The sequence below is a fragment of the Acomys russatus genome, chromosome 11 (assembly GCF_903995435.1).
Source record: "Acomys russatus chromosome 11, mAcoRus1.1, whole genome shotgun sequence".
Classification (NCBI taxonomy): Eukaryota; Metazoa; Chordata; class Mammalia; order Rodentia; family Muridae; genus Acomys; species Acomys russatus.
The window spans coordinates 60733844-60757949 of record NC_067147.1 but is presented as its reverse complement, the minus strand read 5'-3'; the positions used below and the strand labels follow the sequence as shown (position 1 = coordinate 60757949).

General features: G+C 52.9%; 3 protein-coding genes across 3 annotated transcripts; 2 read left to right on the top strand and 1 right to left on the bottom strand.

The window, feature by feature from the left end:
* Positions 1 to 715: 715 nt before the first annotated feature.
* Positions 716 to 2907, bottom strand: LOC127195904 (heat shock 70 kDa protein 1A). Its single transcript, XM_051153535.1, has one exon. It carries the CDS (start codon positions 2725 to 2727, stop codon positions 802 to 804), a length of 1926 nt encoding a protein of 641 aa, XP_051009492.1. The 5' UTR covers positions 2728 to 2907; the 3' UTR covers positions 716 to 801.
* A 439-nt stretch (positions 2908 to 3346) lies between these two features.
* On the top strand, positions 3347 to 9170 carry LOC127195901 (heat shock 70 kDa protein 1-like). Its single transcript, XM_051153534.1, has 2 exons — positions 3347 to 3631; positions 6984 to 9170. The coding sequence occupies exon 2, from the start codon at positions 6997 to 6999 to the stop codon at positions 8920 to 8922; it is 1926 nt and encodes a 641-aa protein (XP_051009491.1). The 5' UTR covers positions 3347 to 3631; positions 6984 to 6996; the 3' UTR covers positions 8923 to 9170.
* A 3225-nt stretch (positions 9171 to 12395) lies between these two features.
* On the top strand, positions 12396 to 17516 carry Lsm2 (LSM2 homolog, U6 small nuclear RNA and mRNA degradation associated). Its single transcript, XM_051153536.1, has 4 exons — positions 12396 to 12616; positions 13083 to 13150; positions 16879 to 16909; positions 17002 to 17516. The coding sequence occupies exons 1-4, from the start codon at positions 12614 to 12616 to the stop codon at positions 17185 to 17187; spliced, it is 288 nt and encodes a 95-aa protein (XP_051009493.1). The 5' UTR covers positions 12396 to 12613; the 3' UTR covers positions 17188 to 17516.
* The last annotated feature ends 6590 nt before the right edge of the window (positions 17517 to 24106 follow it).

Genomic DNA, 24106 nt, shown 5'->3' with positions numbered 1-24106 from the left:
CACACAAGGCATGGTGAGTGATTTTGAAGTTTATTTTCAAGTGACCAGTAAAAAAAATAGCCTGAGTTCAGTGTGGATGTACAAAAAATAAAATGGACAAAGGCCGGCAGTATGAATTCACCTCCCGGTTCAGCAGCTGGGAAACACGTTCAACAACAAAACTGCAAGGCAAGAAACATGTAGACACAAGGAGCAGCAGCAGGGTGCCTGGGCCTGTGAAGGAACCGCAGAGTGTGCCCCAGCAGTGTCGCCAAGGGCAGAGTCCCAAGACAAAAGAAGCCTAAACCATCTCCAGGTGTCCTCTTAACATACTGCGTTCATTTTGTGTTTTAATATAGGATCTCTACACAGCCCTGACTGGCCTGGAAATCATCATATAGATCTGCCTGGAGCCCAGAGACACAAGGGTGAGCCAAAGGCTAGCAACATATTTCCTTTTAAGACACACACACACAAAGCTGCTCTGACTTTTCCTTATTGAAAGCCAAAATTAGATAAACATACTATTAAGGGACTAAAAAGCCCTTTCAAATTTATAGTTTTGCCAAACAAATCACACACAAGGGTGGCAGTGCTGAATTGAAGGGCCTGGGGAGACACCGAAGGAGTACTAATTTACACAAAATGTAAAGAACACCAGTTACTGCAAAACAGATAAAGGACAGTTTCCCTAAGGCCAGGTCTAAACTGCAGAATGAATTCAGAAGCGAGGGACTAAACCTGACAAAACCCAGTGCATCACAGTCCTCAAGCGCCACCTGTCTGTGTCCCAGAGGACTCTAGGAGAGCAAGGAGGGACTTCTAATCCACCTCCTCGATGGTGGGCCCCGAGCCAGAGCCTCCCTTGGGCGCCTGGGCCCCGAAGCCCCCGGCCCCGGGAGCCCCCGCACCCCGGTACAGCCCGCTGATGATGGGGCTGCACACCCGCTCCAGCTCCTCCCGCTTGTGCACGAACTCCTCCTTGTCGGCCAGCGTGTTGGCGTCCAGCCAGGAGATGACCTCCTGGCACTTGTCCAGCACCGTCTTCCTGTCCGCCTCGCTGAGCTTGCCCCGCAGGCCCTCGTCCTCCACGGAGCTCTTCATGTTGAAGGCGTAGGACTCGAGCGCGTTCTTGGCCGCCACCCTGTCGCGCTGCGCCTCGTCCTCGGCCTTGTACCTCTCGGCCTCCTGCACCATGCGCTCGATCTCCTCCTTGCTCAGGCGGCCCTTGTCGTTGGTGATGGTGATCTTGTTGGCCTTGCCGGTGCTCTTGTCGGTGGCCGTGACGTTCAGGATGCCGTTGGCGTCGATGTCAAAGGTCACCTCGATCTGGGGCACGCCCCTGGGCGCCGGCGGGATGCCGCTCAGCTCGAAGCGGCCCAGCAGGTTGTTGTCGCGCGTCATGGCCCTCTCGCCCTCGTACACCTGGATCAGCACGCCGGGCTGGTTGTCCGAGTAGGTGGTGAAGGTCTGCGTCTGCTTGGTGGGGATGGTGGAGTTGCGCTTGATGAGCGCCGTCATCACGCCGCCCGCCGTCTCCAGGCCCAGCGACAGCGGCGCCACGTCCAGCAGCAGCAGGTCCTGCACGTTCTCCGACTTGTCCCCCATCAGGATGGCCGCCTGCACCGCCGCCCCGTAGGCCACCGCCTCGTCCGGGTTGATGCTCTTGTTCAGCTCGCGCCCGTTGAAGAAGTCCTGCAGCAGCTTCTGCACCTTGGGGATGCGCGTGGAGCCGCCCACCAGCACCAGGTCGTGGATCTGCGCCTTGTCCATCTTGGCGTCGCGCAGCGCCTTCTCCACGGGCTCCAGCGTGCCGCGGAACAGGTCGGAGCACAGCTCCTCGAAGCGCGCGCGCGTGATGGACGTGTAGAAGTCGATGCCCTCGAAGAGCGAGTCGATCTCCAGGCTGGCCTGCGTGCTGGACGACAGGGTGCGCTTGGCGCGCTCGCACGCCGTGCGCAGGCGCCGCACCGCGCGCTTGTTCTGGCTGATGTCCTTCCTGTGCTTCCTCTTGAACTCCTCCACGAAGTGGCTCACCAGCCGGTTGTCGAAGTCCTCGCCGCCCAGGTGCGTGTCGCCCGCCGTGGCCTTCACCTCGAAGATGCCGTCGTCGATGGTCAGGATGGACACGTCGAACGTGCCGCCCCCCAGGTCGAAGATGAGCACGTTGCGCTCCCCCTTGCCAGAGCGGTCCAGCCCGTAGGCGATGGCGGCCGCCGTGGGCTCGTTGATGATGCGCAGCACGTTGAGTCCCGCGATCACGCCCGCGTCTTTGGTGGCCTGCCGCTGGGAGTCGTTGAAGTAGGCGGGCACGGTGATCACCGCGTTGGTCACCGGGTGGCCCAGGTACGCCTCGGCGATCTCCTTCATCTTCGTCAGCACCATGGACGAGATCTCCTCGGGGTAGAACGCGCGGCTCTCGCCCTTGTAGCTCACCTGCACCTTGGGCTTGTCGCCGTCGTTCACCACCCGGAAGGGCCAGTGCTTCATGTCCGCCTGCACCACCGGGTCGCCGAACTTGCGGCCGATCAGACGCTTCGCATCGAACACGGTGTTCTGCGGGTTCATGGCCACCTGGTTCTTGGCGGCGTCGCCGATGAGCCGCTCGGTGTCGGTGAAGGCCACGTAGCTGGGGGTCGTGCGGTTGCCCTGGTCGTTGGCGATGATCTCCACCTTGCCGTGCTGGAACACGCCCACGCACGAGTAGGTGGTGCCCAGGTCGATGCCGATCGCCGTGTTCTTGGCCATGTCGTCGCTCTCTGCTGCGGGCGGTGGGCGCTCAGCTTCTGCAGGGCTGTTCTCCGCGGCGCGGATGCTCGGGGAGGAAGGCTGGTGCTGGCCGAGGGTCGGGAGCGCGTCTCTCCGCTTTCGGTGTCTTCTCCTCGGTCGGACGTGAGCCTCTCTTCGCTCCGATGGGCTCTGGACACTCTTGTGTGGGTCTCTGACCGCGTCTGGTGCCCTGCGCTCAGCCCCGCGCCTTTATGGAAGGTTCTCCGGCCCCGCCCGCCCTCCCCTGGGCCAATCAGGGAGCCGGAGGAGGCCGTGGGGAGCGGAATCTTCCAGCAGTTTCGCGTCTAGCGGAGCTTCCCCGCCTCCTCTGAGTAATCGGTGTGGAGGGTGCCTCCCGTGTCCAGAACTCTCCAGACGGTTCTTGGGTTCGCTGGAGAGGACGGATCCCTGAGGGGGAGGGCAGCTTGCTGAGCTGTTGCCACTGTTACCATGGCGACTCATTATCGCTGCCCGTGCGGAATTGACCCGAAAGGTCACTGCTAGCTCGATGTTGTGGACAGTTCACTGTGATTTGGGCAATGTCGTGGGGACTTCGCGGACCGGAATAGGTCTGTTTATGGGGTCGAGCTACGGGCTGTAACTCCCCCTCGGCCGCTCGGGTGACCCCCGCAGAGGCCTAGGGGCGTGTCTAGTGACGTGATCCCCTGCGGTCGCGTTACAATGGCCATGCTGCCTCTGACCTCATGGACTAATTTAAGAATCACAGGCTCTGTCCCAGAACTGGCTCAAAGTTGCCGGGAGGGTCGGGGTGGGGGGTGGGGGGAGCCCCAGCTGTACAGTTTGGATGTTCCTGGAGCTCCCTACTCAAAGGGGCTCAGCAACCTCAAGTTTCCAAACTGGAGCGAAGGCGAAGAGATTCCAGGTGATTTGTGAAGGCTCTGACTGTAATGCGGTGAAGGCTGTGTGTCCCAGTTGGTACTTATTTGAAGGGCCAAGGTGTTTTTAAAGGTGTATTTACAGGCAAGGTCTCTTGGCACCCGCCATCCCTTGACACACAGACCCCAGTTGTTTTAATTCTGGGGGTGGGCGTTGACAACTAGGAAAGGTGTGTGTCTGGGATTAGTCAGAGCTCGCAGTTGGGAGCAGACACCTTAAGACCTTTTTGAATATGTATTTGGTACCAGAAGACAGAGTTAAAATCAAGAGTAGGTTAGAGAGTCGGGCGTGGTGGCGCACGCCTTAAGTTCCAATACTCGGGAGGCAGAGGCCGGCGGACCCTGTGAGTTCTAGGACAGCCTGGTCTACACAGAGAATTCCTGTCTGGGGGGGGGGGGGAGACGAGAGAGAGGGTGGGGGAGGGGAGTATAGAAACTGGGTGTAGAGATGCAGAGACAGGATTGCCCCGGGAGGTGGGGAGGGGCGGAGGAGAACCACAGCAGTGAAGGACTTTATCCTTAAATGGAAAAGTGCCCTGCCTTCTCCGAAAAGTTGATTGGGGCCAAGGGGTGGCTCAAGCCTGTAATCCTAACTCTCAGGAGTGGAGGCAGGGGATTGCCTGGCTACATAGTGAACCCCCTGTCTTGTTTGCTTTGTGTGTTTCGAGACAGAGTTTCACTGTGTAGCTTTAGCTGTACATCTGGACTCACTTTGTAGACCGGCTGCCTCCCTGAATGCTGTCTGCCAGGCAGGAGACCCCTGTCTTTAAAAAAGGCAGAGTGGGGTAGAGGGGGAGGAGCTTGGAGATTTCCCCAGCAGCCATCCTCAGAGTGAACTAAATTACTCAACCATAGGTCGCTAAGGTAGCCAACCACATCTGGAAGGAGGCTAGTGCCTGTCTCTTTAAGAAATGGTTTGCTCCAGGCAGTAGTGGCATATGCCTTGGGAGGCAGAGGCAGGCAGATCACTGTGAGTTTGAGGCCAGTCTAGTCTACAAAGTGAGTCCAGGACAGTCAAGGCTACACAGAGAGACCCTGTCTCTTGTCCTCTAGAGCTGTCATGCTGGTGGTGGGAATTGAACCCTGGTCCTCTGGAAGAGCATCCAGTGTTCTTAACCACTGAGCCATCTCTGCAGCCCCACAGGAAGCTCTCTTAACTGCCATCTCTTAGACCCCCTAATATCTCCTTAAGGTTTTCAGAGCACAACATTAGGAGACAGGTGTGGTCCCATAGTACAACACACCACTATACAGTACAACACGTCATTGTCACAGGAACACTACAGTTGACTTAGGCCCTATAAGCATCCTCCCACCCTTGGTACTCCAAGGTGTACCCCAAAGCTGAGGGCACTGTTCTCTACTCCGCCATGAAAGCCAGGTCTTGGATGTGTATGAGAATCAATGTGACGGAGCAGTATTCACGGTAGCCAAGAAGTGACGTCACCCGGATGTCACCAGGGTCCAGGGAAGAGACTCCCTGTGAAGAAAGGACCTTGCTCAGTGTTGGAAGTACTAAAATATGCAAGCTGGTGGATGAGAATTAAGGACAGTTATGCTGAGTGGAATAAGGCCGGCTGCAGATGGATAAATGTAATTCCAACTGTTTAGGCTCCAATTGTGCAACTCCAATAGTCTAGGGCAGCAAGATGACTCCACAGACACAAAAACTCAGGACACACTCCACTCATGGTGAAAAGGCACAGCATGGTGAGTGCAGCACGGTTAGCGTGGGCCCCACCCCCAACTATTCCTGTTACGAGTCTGTTTCAAAATGAATATAGGCAAAGGCTCATGATTGACTTAGAGATTTTAGCCAAGTCTACTTAGCCAAATAGGGAGCGAGGTTGGCAGTGGAAAGTGGCCTGAGTGTGCCTCCTGTGTTGTGCTGTCTGGCCAGCCTGTTGACATGAATGGCACCTGGTTGACAAGAAACACTGAAGAAGCCATAGATGGTCTGAAACAGACATTTGAGAGCCCTGGGGGCTGCCCAAGGGTCTTAGGGTCTGTGCTCTGAGACAAGTACAGAGAGAACACGCCCACTGGGGTGCAGCTCGCTGGCGCAACCCTTCCTAGCATCCCCAAGACTCTGGGCTCCACCCCAGAACACAGAGACAAAGCCCAGAACCAACCCCAAAGATAATTTCAAAGAATAAAGGACAGTGAAAGGTAAGCAGGACAGGCATTTTGACAATGTTTATTTGTTCTTTTTTTTCAAACCCCAAACTATTAGCACCAGACACTTTTAAAGTTGAGACACTCTAGCAACTTTCCCTAGTTTGTCTCCTATTTCCTACAAGACTAGAGAAAGCATGGAACTATAGGATGCAGGAGAGCGCAGACAGTAGTTGTAAAGAAAACCAGCCTGGGGCGGGAGAGATGGCTCAGAGGAGTAAGAGCACTGGCTGCTCTTCCAGAGGTTTTGAGTTCAATTCCCAGCAACCGCATGGCGGCTCACAGCCGTCTGTGATGGGATCCAGTGCCTTCTTATGTGTAGGCATCCATTAAGGCAGAGCACTGTGTGCACAATAAATAAATCTTTTTTAAAAAGAAAAAAGAGAGCCTGATGTAGTGACTTGTGCTTGTGAGGTCAGGATTTGGAAGGCTGAGGGAAGAGAATAGCTGCATGTTTGGGGCTAGCCTGGACTACATGGTGGCTTCCAGGACAACTTCTTGGCCAAAAAGCCGGCGCGGTAGCACAGCCCTTTAACTCCAGCACTCGGGAGACAGAGGCAGGTGGATCACTGTGAGTTTGAGGCCAGCCTGGTCTACAAAGTGAGTCCAGGACAGACAAAGCTACACAGAGAAACCCTGTCTGAAAAAACAAAACAAAACAAAACAAAAAAAAAGCAACCCAAAACAACCTACTGAGAGGTAGGAGATAGCTCAGTGGGTAAAATGTTGGCCAAGCAAGCATGACAGAACAAAGTGAGCATGGTGGCATGCCTCACAAGGGTGATGGATTGCTGGCCTCACCGGACAGCCAGCCAGCCTAACCTAAGTGGCCAGGCTTGCAGGCCGATGAAAACGGTCCCATCTCAACAAGGTGATTGTCAGATGAATGATGCCCAGGCTTGACCCCTTGAATCCACATGTTCATACACACACACACACACACACACACACACACACACACACACACACACACACACCATCCCAAAACAACAGCAACATTTACAAGCTCTGAGCTTAAATTTAAAATTCTTAAAATTAAAAATAATAAAAAAATAAATCTTGAAAGAGAAAAACCTACATCAATAAACAACTTCAGTTGTTTGTTTTTTTTTTTTTTTTTAATCACTACCCAAAATAATGATTTTAAACCTCATTTCTTCACAGGCCTCGGAAAACTATGGCTGCTAATAAAGGAATGGCGATCGGCATCGACCTGGGCACCACCTACTCGTGCGTGGGCGTGTTCCAGCACGGCAAGGTGGAGATCATCGCCAACGACCAGGGCAACCGCACGACCCCCAGCTACGTGGCCTTCACCGACACCGAGCGGCTCATCGGCGACGCCGCCAAGAACCAAGTGGCCATGAACCCGCAGAACACCGTGTTCGACGCGAAGCGTCTGATCGGCCGCAAGTTCAACGATCCTGTTGTGCAGTCAGATATGAAGCTTTGGCCGTTTCAAGTGATCAATGAGGGAGGCAAGCCCAAGGTGCTCGTGTCCTACAAGGGAGAGCAGAAAGCCTTTTACCCCGAGGAGATCTCGTCCATGGTGCTGACGAAGATGAAGGAGACTGCAGAGGCCTTTTTAGGCCACAATGTCACCAACGCCGTGATCACCGTGCCCGCCTACTTCAACGACTCCCAGCGGCAGGCCACCAAAGACGCGGGCGTGATCGCGGGACTCAACGTGCTGCGCATCATCAACGAGCCCACGGCGGCCGCCATCGCCTACGGCTTGGATAAAGGGAGTCATGGAGAGCGGCACGTGCTCATCTTCGACCTGGGAGGCGGCACGTTCGACGTGTCCATCCTGACCATCGACGACGGCATCTTCGAGGTGAAGGCCACGGCGGGCGACACGCACCTGGGCGGCGAGGACTTCGACAACCGGCTGGTGAGCCACTTCGTGGAGGAGTTCAAGAGGAAGCACAGGAAGGACATCAGCCAGAACAAGCGCGCGGTGCGGCGCCTGCGCACGGCGTGCGAGCGCGCCAAGCGCACCCTGTCGTCCAGCACGCAGGCCAACCTGGAGATCGACTCGCTCTTCGAGGGCATCGACTTCTACACGTCCATCACGCGCGCGCGCTTCGAGGAGCTGTGCGCAGACCTATTTAGAGGCACGCTGGAGCCCGTGGAAAAGTCTCTTCGGGACGCCAAGATGGACAAGGCTAAAATCCATGACATTGTCCTGGTGGGCGGCTCCACGCGCATCCCTAAGGTGCAGAAGCTGCTGCAGGACTACTTTAATGGACGGGATCTCAACAAGAGCATCAATCCCGACGAGGCGGTGGCCTACGGGGCGGCGGTGCAGGCAGCTATTTTAATGGGTGACAAGTCGGAGAAAGTACAGGACTTGCTTTTGTTGGACGTGGCGCCGCTGTCGCTGGGCCTGGAGACGGCGGGCGGCGTGATGACGGCGCTCATCAAGCGCAACTCCACCATCCCCACCAAGCAGACGCAGACCTTCACCACCTACTCGGACAACCAGCCCGGCGTGCTGATCCAGGTGTACGAGGGCGAGAGGGCCATGACGCGCGACAACAACCTGCTGGGCCGCTTTGACCTGACTGGGATACCTCCTGCACCCAGGGGAGTGCCGCAGATCGAGGTGACCTTTGACATCGACGCCAATGGAATTCTCAATGTCACAGCCATGGACAAGAGCACCGGCAAGGCCAACAAGATCACCATCACCAACGACAAGGGCCGCCTGAGCAAGGAGGAGATCGAGCGCATGGTGCAGGAGGCCGAGAAATACAAAGCTGAAGACGAGGGCCAAAGGGAGAAAATCGCTGCCAAAAACGCCTTAGAATCTTATGCTTTTAACATGAAGAGCGCGGTGAGTGACGAAGGTCTGAAGGACAAGTTAAGCGAGTCTGATAAAAAGAAAATACTGGATAAGTGCAACGAGGCCCTTTCCTGGCTGGAGGCCAACCAGCTGGCGGAGAAAGCTGAGTTTGATCATAAACGGAAAGAACTGGAAAACATGTGCAACCCCATCATCACAAAGCTGTATCAGGGAGGGTGCACTGGACCCACCTGCGCGCCAGGGTACACACCCAGCAGGGCTGCCACAGGCCCGACCATCGAGGAAGTAGATTAGTCTTTTCTGGAACTTCAGGGTGCTAGGGTGCCTCTAGGTGAGTGCTACTCACCTTCAAACACCGTTAGTATTCTTGAACTGGTCGGACTTGTAAGTGTCCTTCGGGATTTCTGATGGAGAAGTCTCGGATTCGGTCTTTCCGTGCCCCCACCCTCTCACCTCTGATCCTGAAATGGTCCTTTAGGAAAGCCAGGCCCCTCTGTGATCCATTTGAAGAGTTTGAATGTCTGTTATTTATTAGCCACCGCCCCCCCCCCAATTGCTTTCCCGTGTGGATGGTTATTTACCTCTCAGTAAATTCGTTCCCAAATGAAACGACTTCCGTTATTGTTTATTTAGTTGGGGCCTTACTGTATAAGTCTAGCTGACTTGATACTTACTATGTAGGCCAACTTGGCCCTTAACTTGCAGCAATCCTCCTGTCTCCGCCACTTGATTTCTGAGATTACAGGCACACTCTATGCCCAGCTTTTGATTTTTGGAGGCACGGTTTCTCAAAGTCCAGGTCAGCCTAGAACTGCTATATCCGAGTGACCTGGCCTTCCCCTTAACCCGGTGTCTTTAAGCTGTCGGTGCTCCTTGAAAATTAAGAGAGGAAGCCGAGCATGATGGCGCATGGCTTTAATCCCAGCACTGGGAGGCAGAGGCAGGTGGATCGCTGTGAGTTCGAGGCCAGCCTGGTCTACAAAGTGAGTCCAGGACAGCCAAGGCTACACAGAGAAACCCTGTCTCCAAACGCCAAAAACAAGAGAGAGAGAGAGAGAGTGTTCACAGAGGACAGAGGCATTTTCTGTTTGTGAGTTCGTTGTGGATGTTTAACCTGTTAAGGGCAAAGTACTTGGATTTGTGTAAGTTCAGCATTTACAACAAAATAATTTTGCCCTTTTTTTGGTTTTGAGCCAGGGACTTACACAGCCTAGGTGTGCCTAATACTTCTGTTTATGCCATCTCAGCCTGCACGATGAATTCCAGATCATTATACCTGCCAGGAAAAACATTTCTACTCTCAGTACCCTGGGCCCACATGAACAGTTGTGACTGTAGTGACTGCTTCTAATCAGTGCCAGGCTGTTTTAGGTTCAAGTGTTAAAGATTCTGCTGAGCCGGGTATGGTGGCAAATGCTTTAGTCCTCGCCAGGCAGATCTCTGAGTTCAAGGCCAGCCTGGTCTACAAAGTGAGTCCAGGACAACCAGGGTTGTTACAGAGAAACCTTGTCTTAAAAAAGAAAAAAGAAAAAAAAAATGTGCTCCTGTAATCCCAGCAGAGGCCTGGCAGAGAGAGAAGCATCTTGGGCCTTGCTGGCAAGTCAGTCTAGCTGAATTAGACAGTCAGCTACAGGATCAACGACAGACTGAGCCTCAAAAAAGGAGAGTGGGGGTGGGGGCTGGAGGGACGGCTCGGCGGTTAAGAACACTAGTTACGCTCCCGAGGGACCAGGGTTCCGTGTCTAAAGTGCAGAAGACGCAACACTCTCTTCTAATCTCTGGGATCACTGCACACCGTGGTTCACATACATGTAAGCAAAAGTACTCTTACACATAAAATTGAAAAATAAAATAAGGTGGAAAGTGAAGAAGACACAGTCTCCATCTCTGGGTTGTGTGCTCCACACCCCCAGCCCCCACCACACTGTAGAGAACCCCACCCTGCAATCACAGGCCCAGACTCAGAGTCTTCACGCATGTCCCAAGGCTGCCTTGCACCTACAGCCAGCCTCAAGAAGAGACAACAAATGTTCCTCAGCAAAATAGCAGATGTAGCCCTATGTATCCAGACATGATTTCCACACAAGATACAACCTAGCAACTTCCCATTTAATTACTATTAAAAACAGTGCCTGCTGAGGACTTTGTGGTGTCTTTTTTTTTTTTTTTTTTTTTCTCTCTCTCTCTTGGCACACGCCTTTTATCCCAGCACTTGGGAGGCAGAGGCAGGTGGCTCTCTGTGAGTTAGAGGCCAGCCTGGTCTACAGAGTGAGTCCAGGACAACAACAACAACAAAATTTATTAATTTTGTGTATCTCCATGCACACCTGCGGACCAGAAGAGGGCACCAGATCTCATTATAGATGGTTGTGAGCCACCACGTGGTTGCTGGGAATTGAACTCAGGACCTCTGGAAGAGCAGTCAGTGCTCTTAACTCCTGAGCCATCTCTCCAGCCCTTGTGATGTCTCTTCTATCAGTCGGCCCCTGTGAGCTCCTTCACAACTGGAATGTTTCAAGACTGGTAATGCTGTTCCCAGAGCATTCAAAGTAATATTTGGAGGTGAGCTATTTGAAAATATTTCAAAGATGCAGAGATGGGTCAGCAGTTAAGAGCATTTGTTCCTCTTCCAGAGGATCCAGATTCGATCCCCAGCACCCACCAGGCGGCTCAGAACTTTAACTCCACACCCAGGGCATTTGAAGCCTCCTCCTCTTCCTCTCTCCTCATCTTCTTCCTCCTCCTCCTCCTCCTGGTTTGGTTTTTTTGAGACAGGGTATTCTATGTGTAACCCTGCCTGTCTTGAACTCGTTCTGTAGAGCAGGCTGGCCTTGAACTCACAGCGATCCGTCTGCCTCTGCCTCTGAACTGCTGAGATTAAAGGCGTGCGCTGCCACACTGGCTCGAAGCCCTCTTCTTATCCATGTAGTACAGACATGCAGGCAAATACAGGAAAAAAAAATCTTTAAAAGTAAGTAAATAAGCTTTTTTTTTTTTTTTAAACCACCGAGCTACAGCCTGTTTAGTCCTTTACAGACAAGTGCTATGCAAAAGTTAAAAAAAAAAAAAAAAAAAAAAAAAAAAAACCGAGTCGGTGAGGCACACCTGTGAATTCACATCTCTGTGAATCTGAGGCCAGCCTGGTCTACGAAGTGAGTCCAGGACAGCCAAGGATACACAGAGAAACCCTGTCTCAAAAACAAACAAACAAAGAGATTGCTAGAGCTGGGGACGCTGCTGTGCGTTGAATTCGTTTAGATTGTGTAAGTTCTGGGTTCAAGCCCTAGGAAACCCTGCACCCTCACTACCACAAAAGGCTAAAGAGAGATAAATTTATTTATTGGGAACCTTCGATAATCAGGATTTGACTTCATGCTGCTCTCTCTCCCTCTCCCACACACGCACACATAAGAACTGCGTGTTGTGTATTTTAGTCTCGCCGACACAGGGCCTTGCTAAGGTAGCTCCAGGGGCCTCTAAACCACAACCCTCCAGCCTCAACTCGCAGGATTCCAGGAGGGCACCAACCATGCCGGGCTCTTAGCAACTTTTTGTATTTCACTCATTAAAGAATACGCAAATCATAATTTTCTCAATCTTTCCAACAATCCTCAATAGGAGATGTAGGGCACGAGCAGACCACTCGGCGCAGAGGACCGTTTAAACATCAATTTATCAGGAGAGGACTGCATCGAACGCGCAGCGCCCGCGGCCCACGCATGCGCCCTGGGAAGCTGCTGCTCGGGAGGAAGTGGGAGACCGGAAGACCCGCCCCCTCCGGTTCGGCGGTCCTCTCTGCTCGGCCGTACACGGCTCGGCCGCGCGCTCTCGGCCCGGCGACTTTGGCGGCTCCCCCGTGCGCCTGCGTGATCCTGTCCCGCCCCACGCGCGGGCCGGCTCGCGCCCGGTCTCTCGCCCCGCCTCCGGCCCGCAGCCCCCGGCCCTTCCCCGCGCGGTCCAGTCCCCAGCGCGTGGCGCCAGCACCATGGTGGGTACCGTGACGTCAAAAGGGCGCGCCGCCGCCCGCCGCGGGCGGTTCGAACTGTGCGGGGCCCGGTGGCGCGCTGCGGTTGGTCGCTTCGGGCTCCCCGTGGCAGCCTCACTGCCCACGGGAGAACGGAAAGCTAGCCTCGCGTTTCCGTGCTGGAGATCAGCATTTGTTGAGGGTGCGGGTGGGAAGCCGTCGGCATTTAGCGGGGACAGTGAACAGGTTTTCCCCTGGGAGGTGGTCGGTGCGGAGCGTGGGTTCTGGCGTCGGGGGCGAGGTCCGGGGCAGTCGCTGTCCGTGGCCCAGTGGGCTGCAGAATCTCCGTGAGATCACTGCTGGTTGTGAGGCTTCGAGACCTCCCAGAGTCGGTGGGACCACAGAGACTAGTATTTGAAAGGACTGGCGCGGGGTTCCTCCTCCACGCCGCCTCTCGGGTGATGCTTGCCCCCTCTCTCTCTCCCTATAGCTCTTCTACTCCTTTTTCAAGTCCCTTGTGGGCAAGGATGTGGTCGTGGAACTGAAGAACGACCTGAGGTAGGTGGTAGGTACTTAGCCCAGCAAGGCGGGCGTTGCCGGGGCCCCGAACCGGGTGTGTTTGCTTGCTTGTTTGGCAGTTATTTGAGAGCAGGTGGACAAAACACAGAAGAACTAGCTTGTGCCCTAAGTGTAACGATTAGTTTAAGATTAAGCCTAGTACTGTGGCACATGCGTGTAAGCCCAACACTCAGGAAGCAGAGGTAGGCAGAGCCTTGTGAGTTCAAGGCCAGCCTGGTCTACATAGGTCCACACGGTAATGTGTGTGTACGTATATACGTTATATGTGTGTACATGTAAGTATACACACACATATACCTACACACACACACAATCTTAAGGTTGTGTGGTGTCTTGGAAAATACAATCACTGTATTAGACATATGTTGGAGAACACAGACGTTATAGTGAGTTCTAGACCAGCCGCAGATGAGAGAGAGAATATGAATGAATATGTCTGAGGGGGCTGGAGAGACGGCTCAGCGGTTAAGAGCACTGACTGCTCTTCCAGAGGTCCTGAGTTCAATTCCCAGCAGCCACAACTTGGCTCACAACCATCTATAATGAGATCTGGTGCCCTCTTCAGGTGTGCAGGTGTACATGCCAGCAGAACATTGTATACATAATAAATCCTAAAAAAATTTTTAATTTTTAAAGAATCTGAGCTGGGTGTGGTGGCACACGCCTGTAATCCCAGCACTCAGTGAGGCAGAGGCGGGTGGATCTCTGTGAGTTTCAGGCCAGCCTGGTCTACAAAGTGAGTCTAGGACAGCCAAGGCTGTTAGACTTGTTCTTGAAAAGCCAATAAAATAAAATAAGTGATCTGTTAAATATGTTCAGGCAGGCTCACACTGTGCACTCTAAAGCATGCTAAATAAACTTTGTCTTTTTGAACTCTTAGAAAAAATATACCTAGATGTTTGTAATAGCCAAACGTTTAAACAATTTAAATATCTAGTATTAACCCATCAAAATGTTACAATGCAGTAGGGAGTACTTTCTTATTGAAACCTGTTAGCATAGGGTGAGATGCCCTGGTAGGGAAAGCAGTTCGGTGTCATGTACAAGGCATGATGTCCATTTTGTTAAAGAAAATGTAAACAAGGCTGGAGAGATGGCTCAGCAGTTAAGAGCACTGACTGCTCTTCCTGAGGTCCTGAGTTCAATTCCTAGCAACCACATGGTGGCTCACAACCATCTGTAATGAGATCTGGTGCCCTCTTCTGGCCTGCAGGTGTACATGGAGGCAGAGCACTATATATGTAATAAATCTTTAAAAAAGAGAAAGAAAGAAGCCAGATGTAGTGGCACATGCCTTTAATCCCAACACTTGGAGGCAGAGGCACGCCGTGAGTTCGAGGCCAGCCTTATCTACAGAGCCAGGACAGCTGGAGCTACATAGAAAAACCCTGTCTTGTGGGTGGAAAAAAAAGCACCTTGATTCTACGACAGATCATGGTGTGGACAAGCAGGATGGTTATGGCCAGAGAGGTCGCGGGCGGCTGAGGCCTTCCTTATGTTTGTGGTCTAACCAAAACGCAAGTCCCACGAGTGTTCAGCAGCGCAGTGGAAATTCACAGAATGTGGAGTGAAGAAGTAAAACTCGCCATTTGAGATTGTTAAAACTGTTAAAAACAGCTGGCAAATAGAAAATAAGGTGGGGAGTGGGTGACATGGCACGGGAGCCCTGGTCTTGATAGCCCTGCTCATCATGGGGCTTGACGCTGGGGCAGAGAGAGGCCCGACTGTCGGCGTCACTAAGGACACATGTAGCAAAAGGAACGGTATCCACCTTCATGTTGACATGCTTTATCTATTTAAAAATTAAAAAAAAATTTTTTTTTATTTATTATGTAAACAGTACTCTGCCGGCATGTACACCTGCAGGCCAGAAGAGGGCACCAGATCTCATTATGGATGGCTGTGAGCCACCATGTGTTTGCTGGGAATTGAACTCAGGACCTCTAGAAGAGCAGACAATGCTCTTAACCTCTGAGCCATCTCTCCATCCCCTTTTTAATCTATTTTATCTGGGTTCTTATACATCTCTGCCCTTTCACCCTTATTCTTTCCAACACCCCAGTATCAAGTAGGAGAGAAAACAGGTTAGTGGGGAGAAGGAACGTAGCTCTCTTAGGCCACTTCCTTCTGGCTAGCGTCATTGGGCTCCTGGGACCAAGTCAGATCTTCATAGTCAGGAACTCTCCAGCTTCTCATCAGACTGCAGGGGGAACAGCAGCAGCAGGGGGGGGGGAGCAGCAGCAGCAGGGGGGAGCAGCAGCAGCAGGGGGGAGCAGCCACTGCCTTTCCAGCCCTACCCCTCCCTGAGCTCTGCATGCACAGCCTCTCAGAGTCCCCAGAGTTAACTGTCCACAGCTAGCCCTTTCAAGGCTCACATGAGGCTAATAGTGTGCTGCTGTGGACAGTCTGAAGCCAACCCACACCCCACACCTGGGACTAAAACAAAACGTGTTTACATAGATAACTGAGTTTGTTTTGTTTTGTTAAGATTTTATTTATTTGTTTTATAAATACTTATTTTTATGTATGTGAGTGCTCTATCTGCATGCACATCTGCACACCAGAAGAGGGCATCAGATCTCATTATAGATGGCTGTGAGCCACCATGTGTTTCCTGGGAATTGAACTCAGGACCTTTGGAAGAGGAGACAGTGCTCTTAACTGCTAAGCCATCTCTCCAGCCCCCCATAACTGAGATTTTGTTTGTGTTCTTGAGACAGGTTTTCTCTGTGTAGCCTTAGCTGTCCTGGACTCACTTTGTAGACCAGACTGCCCCGAACTCAAAGTGATCCACCTGCCTCTGCCTCATGAGTGCTGGGATTAAAGGTGTGCGCCACCACGTCCGGCTCATACTGAGTTTTTAAGGGAACCAGAACTCCCACTACACATAGGTCTCTGGCTCCAAAGCAGTATATGTTAAAATAGCAGTTGGTGGAGCTGGAGAGGCAGCTCAGTGGTTTAAAGGAGCTTGCTGCTCTTGCAGAGAACTAGAGTTCAGCGGACAGCAGCAGCGTCAGGTGGTTCACAGCGTGTGTGTTGGGCTGCATACAACGCCTATGACTCCAGCTCCAGGGTCTCGTGCTCTCTTCTGGCCTCTGTAGGACATGCACACAAGTAACACACTCTGTATCAGAAACAACAGCTGCTGCTCCTGGGCATCGTGCAGATCTGGGCGGACATTCCAGTTTATTTGTTCACGATTTTGGTAACTCTGAGACCTCTCTTAAGCCCTGTACGATATTACTTTTAAAAGATGACCAGCTGGGTGGTGATGGCCGTGCACACCTTTAGCCCTGTAATCCCAGCACTCGAGGCAGTGGCAGATGGGATCTCTGTGATCTGTGAGGCCAGCCTGGTCTACAGAGCTAGCTCCAGCACAGCCAGGGCTGCACAGAGTCCGTGGGTGGGAAGGAGGAGATGACCATGAACTCCAGAAGTGGAGGCAGGAGGATTGCCACAAGTTTCAGGCAACCTGGCCAACAAGTGAGAACCTGTCATAAAAAAGGAAATAGAAATACTGAGCAGAGTGCAGGCCGTTGATGTGGTGTGCGGGAGGCTCGGCTGAGTGGTGAGCTATTCCGAGAGGCCATGTCGGCGCTGCCTGCTGCTTCTGGGCCTGAGTCTCCCCATGCTCCCCAGCTGCGGTCTTCCCTCCGTGCTGACTTCTGTGTAGATTAATCTGGCTCTTCCCTCTTTGCCCCTGACAGCATCTGTGGAACCCTCCACTCTGTGGACCAGGTGAGATGTGGTAAGGGAAGGTGATGGGATGGACAGGGTGCGTTGTTGTGTCCTCTCCAGCCTAGGTTGACGTTGGCGCTCCTCTGTCTTAGTACCTCAACATAAAACTCACGGACATCAGCGTCACCGACCCTGAGAAGTACCCTCACATGCTGTCAGTCAAGAACTGCTTCATCAGGGGCTCTGTGGTCCGCTACGTGCAGCTGCCAGCCGACGAGGTGGACACACAGCTACTGCAGGACGCGGCCAGGAAGGAGGCTCTTCAGCAGAAGCAGTGATGGCGCGCCCCTCCCCCAGCCCCTCCCATGGGTGGCCTGTAGGTGATGTCCAGCTGGGGACCAGGGCACCCTGCCGATGCTTACGGTGTGTTTGGTTAATAGTAACTTTTCTTTTTAACTGGATGGATGAGAGCGATGGTTCCTCAGTTGGAGGGGGGAAGGAACCTGGGAAAGGCAGAGCGTTGTGGACGGCTCCCAGTCCAGACCTTTCTTTCAACCTCCCTGGAGATGGTGGGAGCACCTGGGCCTTTCCAGGGCGACATTTGATACGTTTGGGGCATGGAAAGAATCTGTCCCGCATCGGGAATAAAACTTATGGTGCAAACTGAGCTCCTGCCTCATGGTCTGTGCTGGGGGGGAGGGCTGCTGACCTCACTGCTCCAGCTGACCTCCACTTCGCCCTCCCGCATCTGCAGTCAAGACTCAGCTTAGCAGCGGAGTGTACTTCTGCCCTAAAGCTTGAGACTGGGTAAATTAAGGCACCCGCTGCCAACTGAGTTGCTCCCTGGGATCCACTTGGTGGAAACAACCCATTTTTTCCACGTGTACTCAAGGGCACACAATAAAAATGTAATAAAGAAAAGTACCGCTGGACGATCTCAGCCGGCCAGCCGCCTAAGTAATGACACAGGGACTTTGATTACGTGTGAATGCTTAGATAGGCGTCATGGGCTAGACTTAAACGCAACCAGCTCGCAGAACTGAGTGACTCATTTGTTCTAAGTTCTGCGATGAGGCTCTCCTGTTTCTTAGTGCCCAGCTGGCCAATCTCTCGCCTCTGCTTCTCAAGTCCCTGGCTGTTAGTGCCACCTGTAGGCTGTTCACCTCTTATGCCAATCAGGCAGAGAAAATGTTTGCGTTTTTTGTTTTGTTTTTCCAAGACAGGGTTTCTTTGTGTATCCTTACCTGTCTTGGACTCGCTTTGTAGACCTGGCTGGCCTCAAACTCACCTGCCTCTGCCTCCTGGCGTGCTAGGATTAAAGGTGTGTGCCACCATGCCCAGCTCAAAAAAATATTTATAAGACACTGAGAACAGTGATGTTTCATAAAATATCAAAGTCCGGCCTGTACTCGTGTCTGCCAGGACATAAGTCAGCATTTGAATACACAGACAAGCTGTATTATATAGTGCCCAAGAACCCAGCGACCCTGCAGCAGGGGGTAGCTAAAGAGAACTGCGCCCCTTTCCCCCCAACCTTTCTCCTACCTGGTGTTTGGGATTAGGATGGACAAGGGAGAAAGGCATAAGAATCCAAAATCAAATAGGTTTTAAAAAAAACTTTGCCTATAGATGTCATTTTTGTTTGTTGGTGTTATCACAGAAGTATTTGTGGGCACGGCAGCCAGCAGGGCAGGTGCTGTGTGGTGTGGTGAACAGGACGAGAGCAGCAACGTGGGTGTGTTTGCTGCAGATGCTGCTGATCTCATCTGCCCCTTTGTTTACCCTTCCTGTAGACCCACAGAATGACGAGCTAGCATGGGCTAGGCTGTGGGTACAAGCTGCAGAGAGAATCAAAGGGCAGCAGTGGGGTTCTTAGCAAGGCCGTGCGAGACCTCGCCCATCACTCCTGTAGGCAGCACTCATGTCTAGGGTCCTCAAATACTCAGAGCATCACGGTCTGCGAGGTAGGTAGATCTCTACTCCTTGCTACCAGAGTGGCCTTTTATAAAACCCTCTTCAAACTTTCAGGAGTAGGAGCGGTGGTGTCCCCCATAAGTATCAACATCCTTAAGGCATAATGGGTCTGCTTGTTGGAAAGGAAAACCAAGTTGTCTGGGGTACACCTGGCATTGGGTATATTGTGACCTTTATGGGCTTTCGAAAACCTGCTGGTGAGCAATCTCTTCCAGCTATCTGATTCCTCCCTAGTATGTTTGTCTGGCATAAAACTGCCAAAGCATAAGATTAGGGGGGTGAAGGGGGCTAACGGAGGCATTAGTCTTAAGCAGAGTTAAAAAATGGGGCTGGGCATGGTAGCGCACGTCTTTAATCCCAGCACTCGAGAGGCAGAGGCAGGCAGATAACTGAGTTCAAGGCCAGCCTGGTCTACAGAGTGAGTCCAGGACAGCCAAGGCTACACAGAGAAACCCTGTCTCAAAAAACAGAACAAAAAAAAAGAAATCCAGAATGACAGTAACCATAATCACTATTGAGGTAATCTCAGTTAAGGCTTCTGGTTTTTTTGTTTGTTTGTTTGTTTTTGTTGTTTCGAGACAGGGTTTCTCTGTGTAGTGTTGGCTGTCCTCCTGGACTTGCTTTGTAGACCAGGCTGGCTTCGAACCCACAGAGATCCACCTGCCTTTGCCTCCCTTGTGCTGGGATCAAAGGTGTGCGCCACCACCCTCTTTAAGGACTTGCCAGGTATCTTACAAGTCTAATTAATGGTTTCTCAGCTAGTCCCCACCGTTCCCAGCTGCAGCTGGGAAGATTTTTCTGCCCAATTTCTGCTCATGCCATGAGCTTATTGCCTGGTATTTTTCTGCCTGATTTCTCTCTCCACCAGGCTGACCTCTCCAAGGGTACCAGGCTCCTGTCACCTCATGTAGCACATGGCACTGGCAGTGTGCTCTGCTACTAAAGCCTGACACTGCCAGATTCCCTCAGCACACCCAGGAGAGAAACACACACGTGACACAGACTGTACAGGGCAGTCACGCTGGGTTTCACACACTTTGTAAGGGTCCGAGAATTGCTGAAGAAAGCACCACAGACTCAAATAGTACGCAACAGCAAAAAGCATGTATTCTGCAGAAATCCAGCATGCATGGATCACCATTTGGGCAAGATGGCGACCCAGAAGTGGGCAGGCAGGCCCAATTTAAAAGACAGGCATTCCAGGAAGGGTTAGGTAACCTTTATTTTGATTGGTGGGCAGCTAGTGTGGTGGGGGGAGTACTGGGTTAATCAGGATTAGTGGGGGTGGGGATGGGGGGACGTTGGGTGTTGGGAGACTTTCCAAAGCTGTTATTGAGTGTATCTGAGGCGAGCCAGATGTTGGGCCCGATGCTGATTGGCTGCCCTTTCCTTGTGGTTTTTCTTAGAACAGGAGTTTCATGTTCCAAAAAATCAAAACTCAGCCTGGTCAGGCAAAGCACAAAAAGAAGCCTGTCATGGAGTCTGGTTGGCTCATGGGTTTTGTTGTGTTTTTCTTTCTTTTTTTTTTTTTTTGGTTTTTTGAGACAGGGTTTCTCTGTGTAGCCTTGGCCATAGGACTCACTTTGTAGACCAGGTTGGCCTCGAACTCACAGCGATCCGCCTGCCTCTGTCTCCCGAGTGCTGGGATTAAAGGTGTGCGCCACCACACCCGGCTTTGTTGTGTTTTTCAAGTCAGGGTTCTCTGTGTAGTGTTGGCTGTCCTGGACTCGCTTTGTAGACCGGGCTGGCCTTGAACTCACAGCGATCCACCTGCCTCAGCCTCCCAAGTGCTGTGATTAAAGGTGTGCGCCACCATACCCGGCTCTGGTTGGTTCATTGGAATTAAGTCCTCTCATTCCCCCTTGAATAGGATCCCATCTCAAATCCTTGAGGTAAGGCTAAGGGTACATACATGGGTACATACATACATACATACATACACACACACACACACACACACACACACATGTATGTGTATATATTCTCTCCACACACCCTCCCCCCGCAAGACAGTTTCTCTGTGTAGCCTTGGCTGTCCCGGACTCTCTTGGTAGACCAGGCTGGCCTTGAACTCAGAGATCTACCTGCCTCCCGAGTGCTGGGGTTAAAGGCGTGCGCCACTACCACCCGGCTATGGGTTGATATTGTTGTCTTAGAATCATTAGCTGCACCATCAGAGATTTGTTCCTTTACAAATTTGACCAAAGCATTGATTGTGCAGGGACCGCACTTAAGGGCCAATAATAACAGTAATACCGAGGGGCCTGCCAAGGCAGAAACAAGGGTGGTCAGCCGAGGGGGCCAACCAGAGTGATTCACAGCCGCTCTGATGTTGTCTCTCCAGCCTCCTCTCATGCAGCCGTTTTTTGACCAATGCCATAGATTCCTTGACAACCCCAGAGTGGTCCACACAGAAGCAACACTCTTCTCCTAGGGCTGCGCACAGGCCTCGTCACTGGTGGAATAGTAGTCTAAGCCTCTTGTGTCTTACAGGGGATGAAAGGGGGTCCTGAGGGTGGGCTCCAGATCCACATCTGTGGCTGACCTTATCTTGAGGAACTAGGGCTGAGGCTCGGGTGCCTATTGGGGAACAGTAGAGCTGTGATGGCTCCAGTCAGTAAAAGGCCTCTTGTTCTGGATAGTAGGCCACCCTAGGGACTAACTGCTCCAAGACATAAAAATCTTTAGTGTGGTTCAAGACGTGAGTATGTACACACAGGGCTAGGCCAGTGGTACATACCCACCAAGCATTCTCTGGTAGGATCAAGTAGCCCGTTCCTGTCAGGATCTGAGTTGTGTTACAAAAGTGGGAACAAACAAAAAAAAAAAGTGGGAACAACCAGCCGAGTGTGGTGGTGCACACCTTTAATCCCAGCACTCAGGAGATAGAGGCAGGCAGATCGCTGTGAGTTTAAGGCCATCCTGGTCTACAAAGCAAGTCTAGGACAGTCAAGATAACATAGAGAAACCCTGTCTCGAAAAAACAGACAGATAAAAATGTGGGAACACCCGCCGGGAACTTTATGCCAAGCACAAAGCCCGTTACCAGTTGTAGACTTAATTCTCCTTTTCCCAGTTGCTGCCACTGGCATATTAAAGTATCAGAGGTTATGGAATGATTTCCTGAAGTCGCAATTCCCTCATAATAGGGGGGCTGAGTGTCTAAGCATAACCAGCAGGCTTTGCTGAGGTCTGGCCTAGATGAGTTTAGGACCTGGTATGTGGCTTCCAATAGTCCCATAGGCCGGAAGGCTGACAATGAGCGGGGTGAGCAGCGCAGGCCGTGCGGGCAACACCTCTGTGGGTAGTTTTAGATGGGGGCTGGATTTGAGCTGTCCTTGATAGTTTTGGGTTTTTTTGTTTTGTTTTTTTGGTTCTTTGTTTTTGGTTTTTCAAGACAGGTTCTTTCTCTGTGTAGCCTTGGCTGTCTGAGACTCGCTTTGTAGACCAGGCTGGCCTTGAACTCACAGCGATCCGCCTGCCTCTGCCTCCCGAGTGCTGGGATTGAAGGCGTGTCCCACCACGCCCAGCCTTGATAGTTTTTTATTTGGGCCCAGGGGACATCCTTGCCCTGTGGATCCCGAGGTCTGAGGTCTGGCTGGTGAGCTGAATGGTAAACAGAAACGCTGCATCACTATCTTCCAGTTTACTTTCTTCCTGACCTCAGAGAACTTGGTAGTGGCAAAGGGACCATGCCTGTTGGAACCTCAGGACATCATAACGAGGTCCATGGTGATGGGCAGAGCCCACCGGATATGCCCAGCAGGTACACAGTCCCAGGATGCACAGAAATCATCAGAAGTCCCGCCACCCCCACCCACATTTGTTTCTTTGAGTCTCATTTAGGTCCTGTCCTTGGCAGACATAGCATCTGCCGGTGGAGAGAGTTCAGTCCCAGATGTTGAGGCAGTCATGCAAATGTACCTGCAGATTAGGGAACCAGGTTCCTTTGTACCTGATGCTGGAGGTGAAAGTGAGGGGTTGGTGTGGGTTAGCAGGCTCAGCACGTTTATGCATCAGGAGAATTGTAGACACAGCTTCAGTGGGTCGCTGGGGTGCTCTCCATTGTCCTTGGGGGTGTGGTATCTGGGAGCTGTTCCCGCGGGCGGTTCAGTTGTGTCGTCTCTCGTCCCGGGGGCTTGATGAGGGAGTTATGTATCCAGGTTCACGTGCCGTCCACTTTCACAGCCGTTGGCGGGGTGAGGGTTACGGTATGAGGTCCTTTCCAGCAGGCTCCAAGGTCTTATGGTTATGTCTTTTGATCCCGACCTTGTCACCTGGTTCAAAGCAGTGAGGAGGGTTAGGGGGAGGTGCAGATCCACAGACCTGGCGTATGGCCACCTAAGTGGGGTGGAGTGCGGCTGACCCGTATCAGGGAGGAAGGTTAGAGCAGGAATTTATACAACAGACCGACAAGAACAAAAAGGACACACACAGTCAAACACAGAAAAAGATGCGCCCGGGAAAAGAAAAACAAAAAGGCTGTCGGGGCGCTCTCTCCCTCTGTGCCGAGAGAAACGGAGTCCTGCACGGCTGATGCAGAAACCGGATGAGACCGCAGCCCTCGGTCAGGCAGAGCACAAACCGAAGCCTGTCACGGAGTCTGGCTGGCTCTTTGGAATTAACTTTTTTCTTTTTGGCCCTTCGAGACAGAGTTTCTCTGTGTAGCCCTGGCTGCCCTGGCCTCGAACTCGCAGAGATCTGCCTACAGGTGTCCTCCTCAAACTTTATTCCCTGCAGCCAGTGCTCCCAGATCCTGCAGCCGCCCTGCAGGAGGCGCGCGCCCGACCGGAGGACCCCGGGGCTGCCCGCGGCAGCGCCTGACCCGAGGACCTCGAGGCTGCCGGCGGCGGCGCCTGACCCGAGGACCCGAGGGCTGCCCGCGGCGGCGCCTGACCCAGCTCCAGGTTCGTGTCCGTGGGGTGCGCTCCCTTCCCGGGTCTGTCCCGCAGCGGTGGTCCGCGCACGGAGGCCCGATCCACGGGACCGCGCACGCACGGGCGGGGCCTGGGCGCCCCGGCGAGGGCCCGAGCCCGGAAACGCGCGCTGTCACAAAGGCGGACACGTGGGTGCCGCTCGCCCGGCCGCGGCACAGCTGCCTCCGCCGCCCGCCACCTCCTCCCTGGCCGCCCTGTGGGGCTGCGGCCGTGGCCGGCTGAGGAGAAGACCCGGCCCGGTGTGATCGCCACCTTCAGTACGTACACGCGGCGCGAACTCGGCTCTCTGGACCCGGGGCGGGCGGGCGGGCGGGCGATCGGGGTCCCGCCTCCTCCTTCCCCTCCT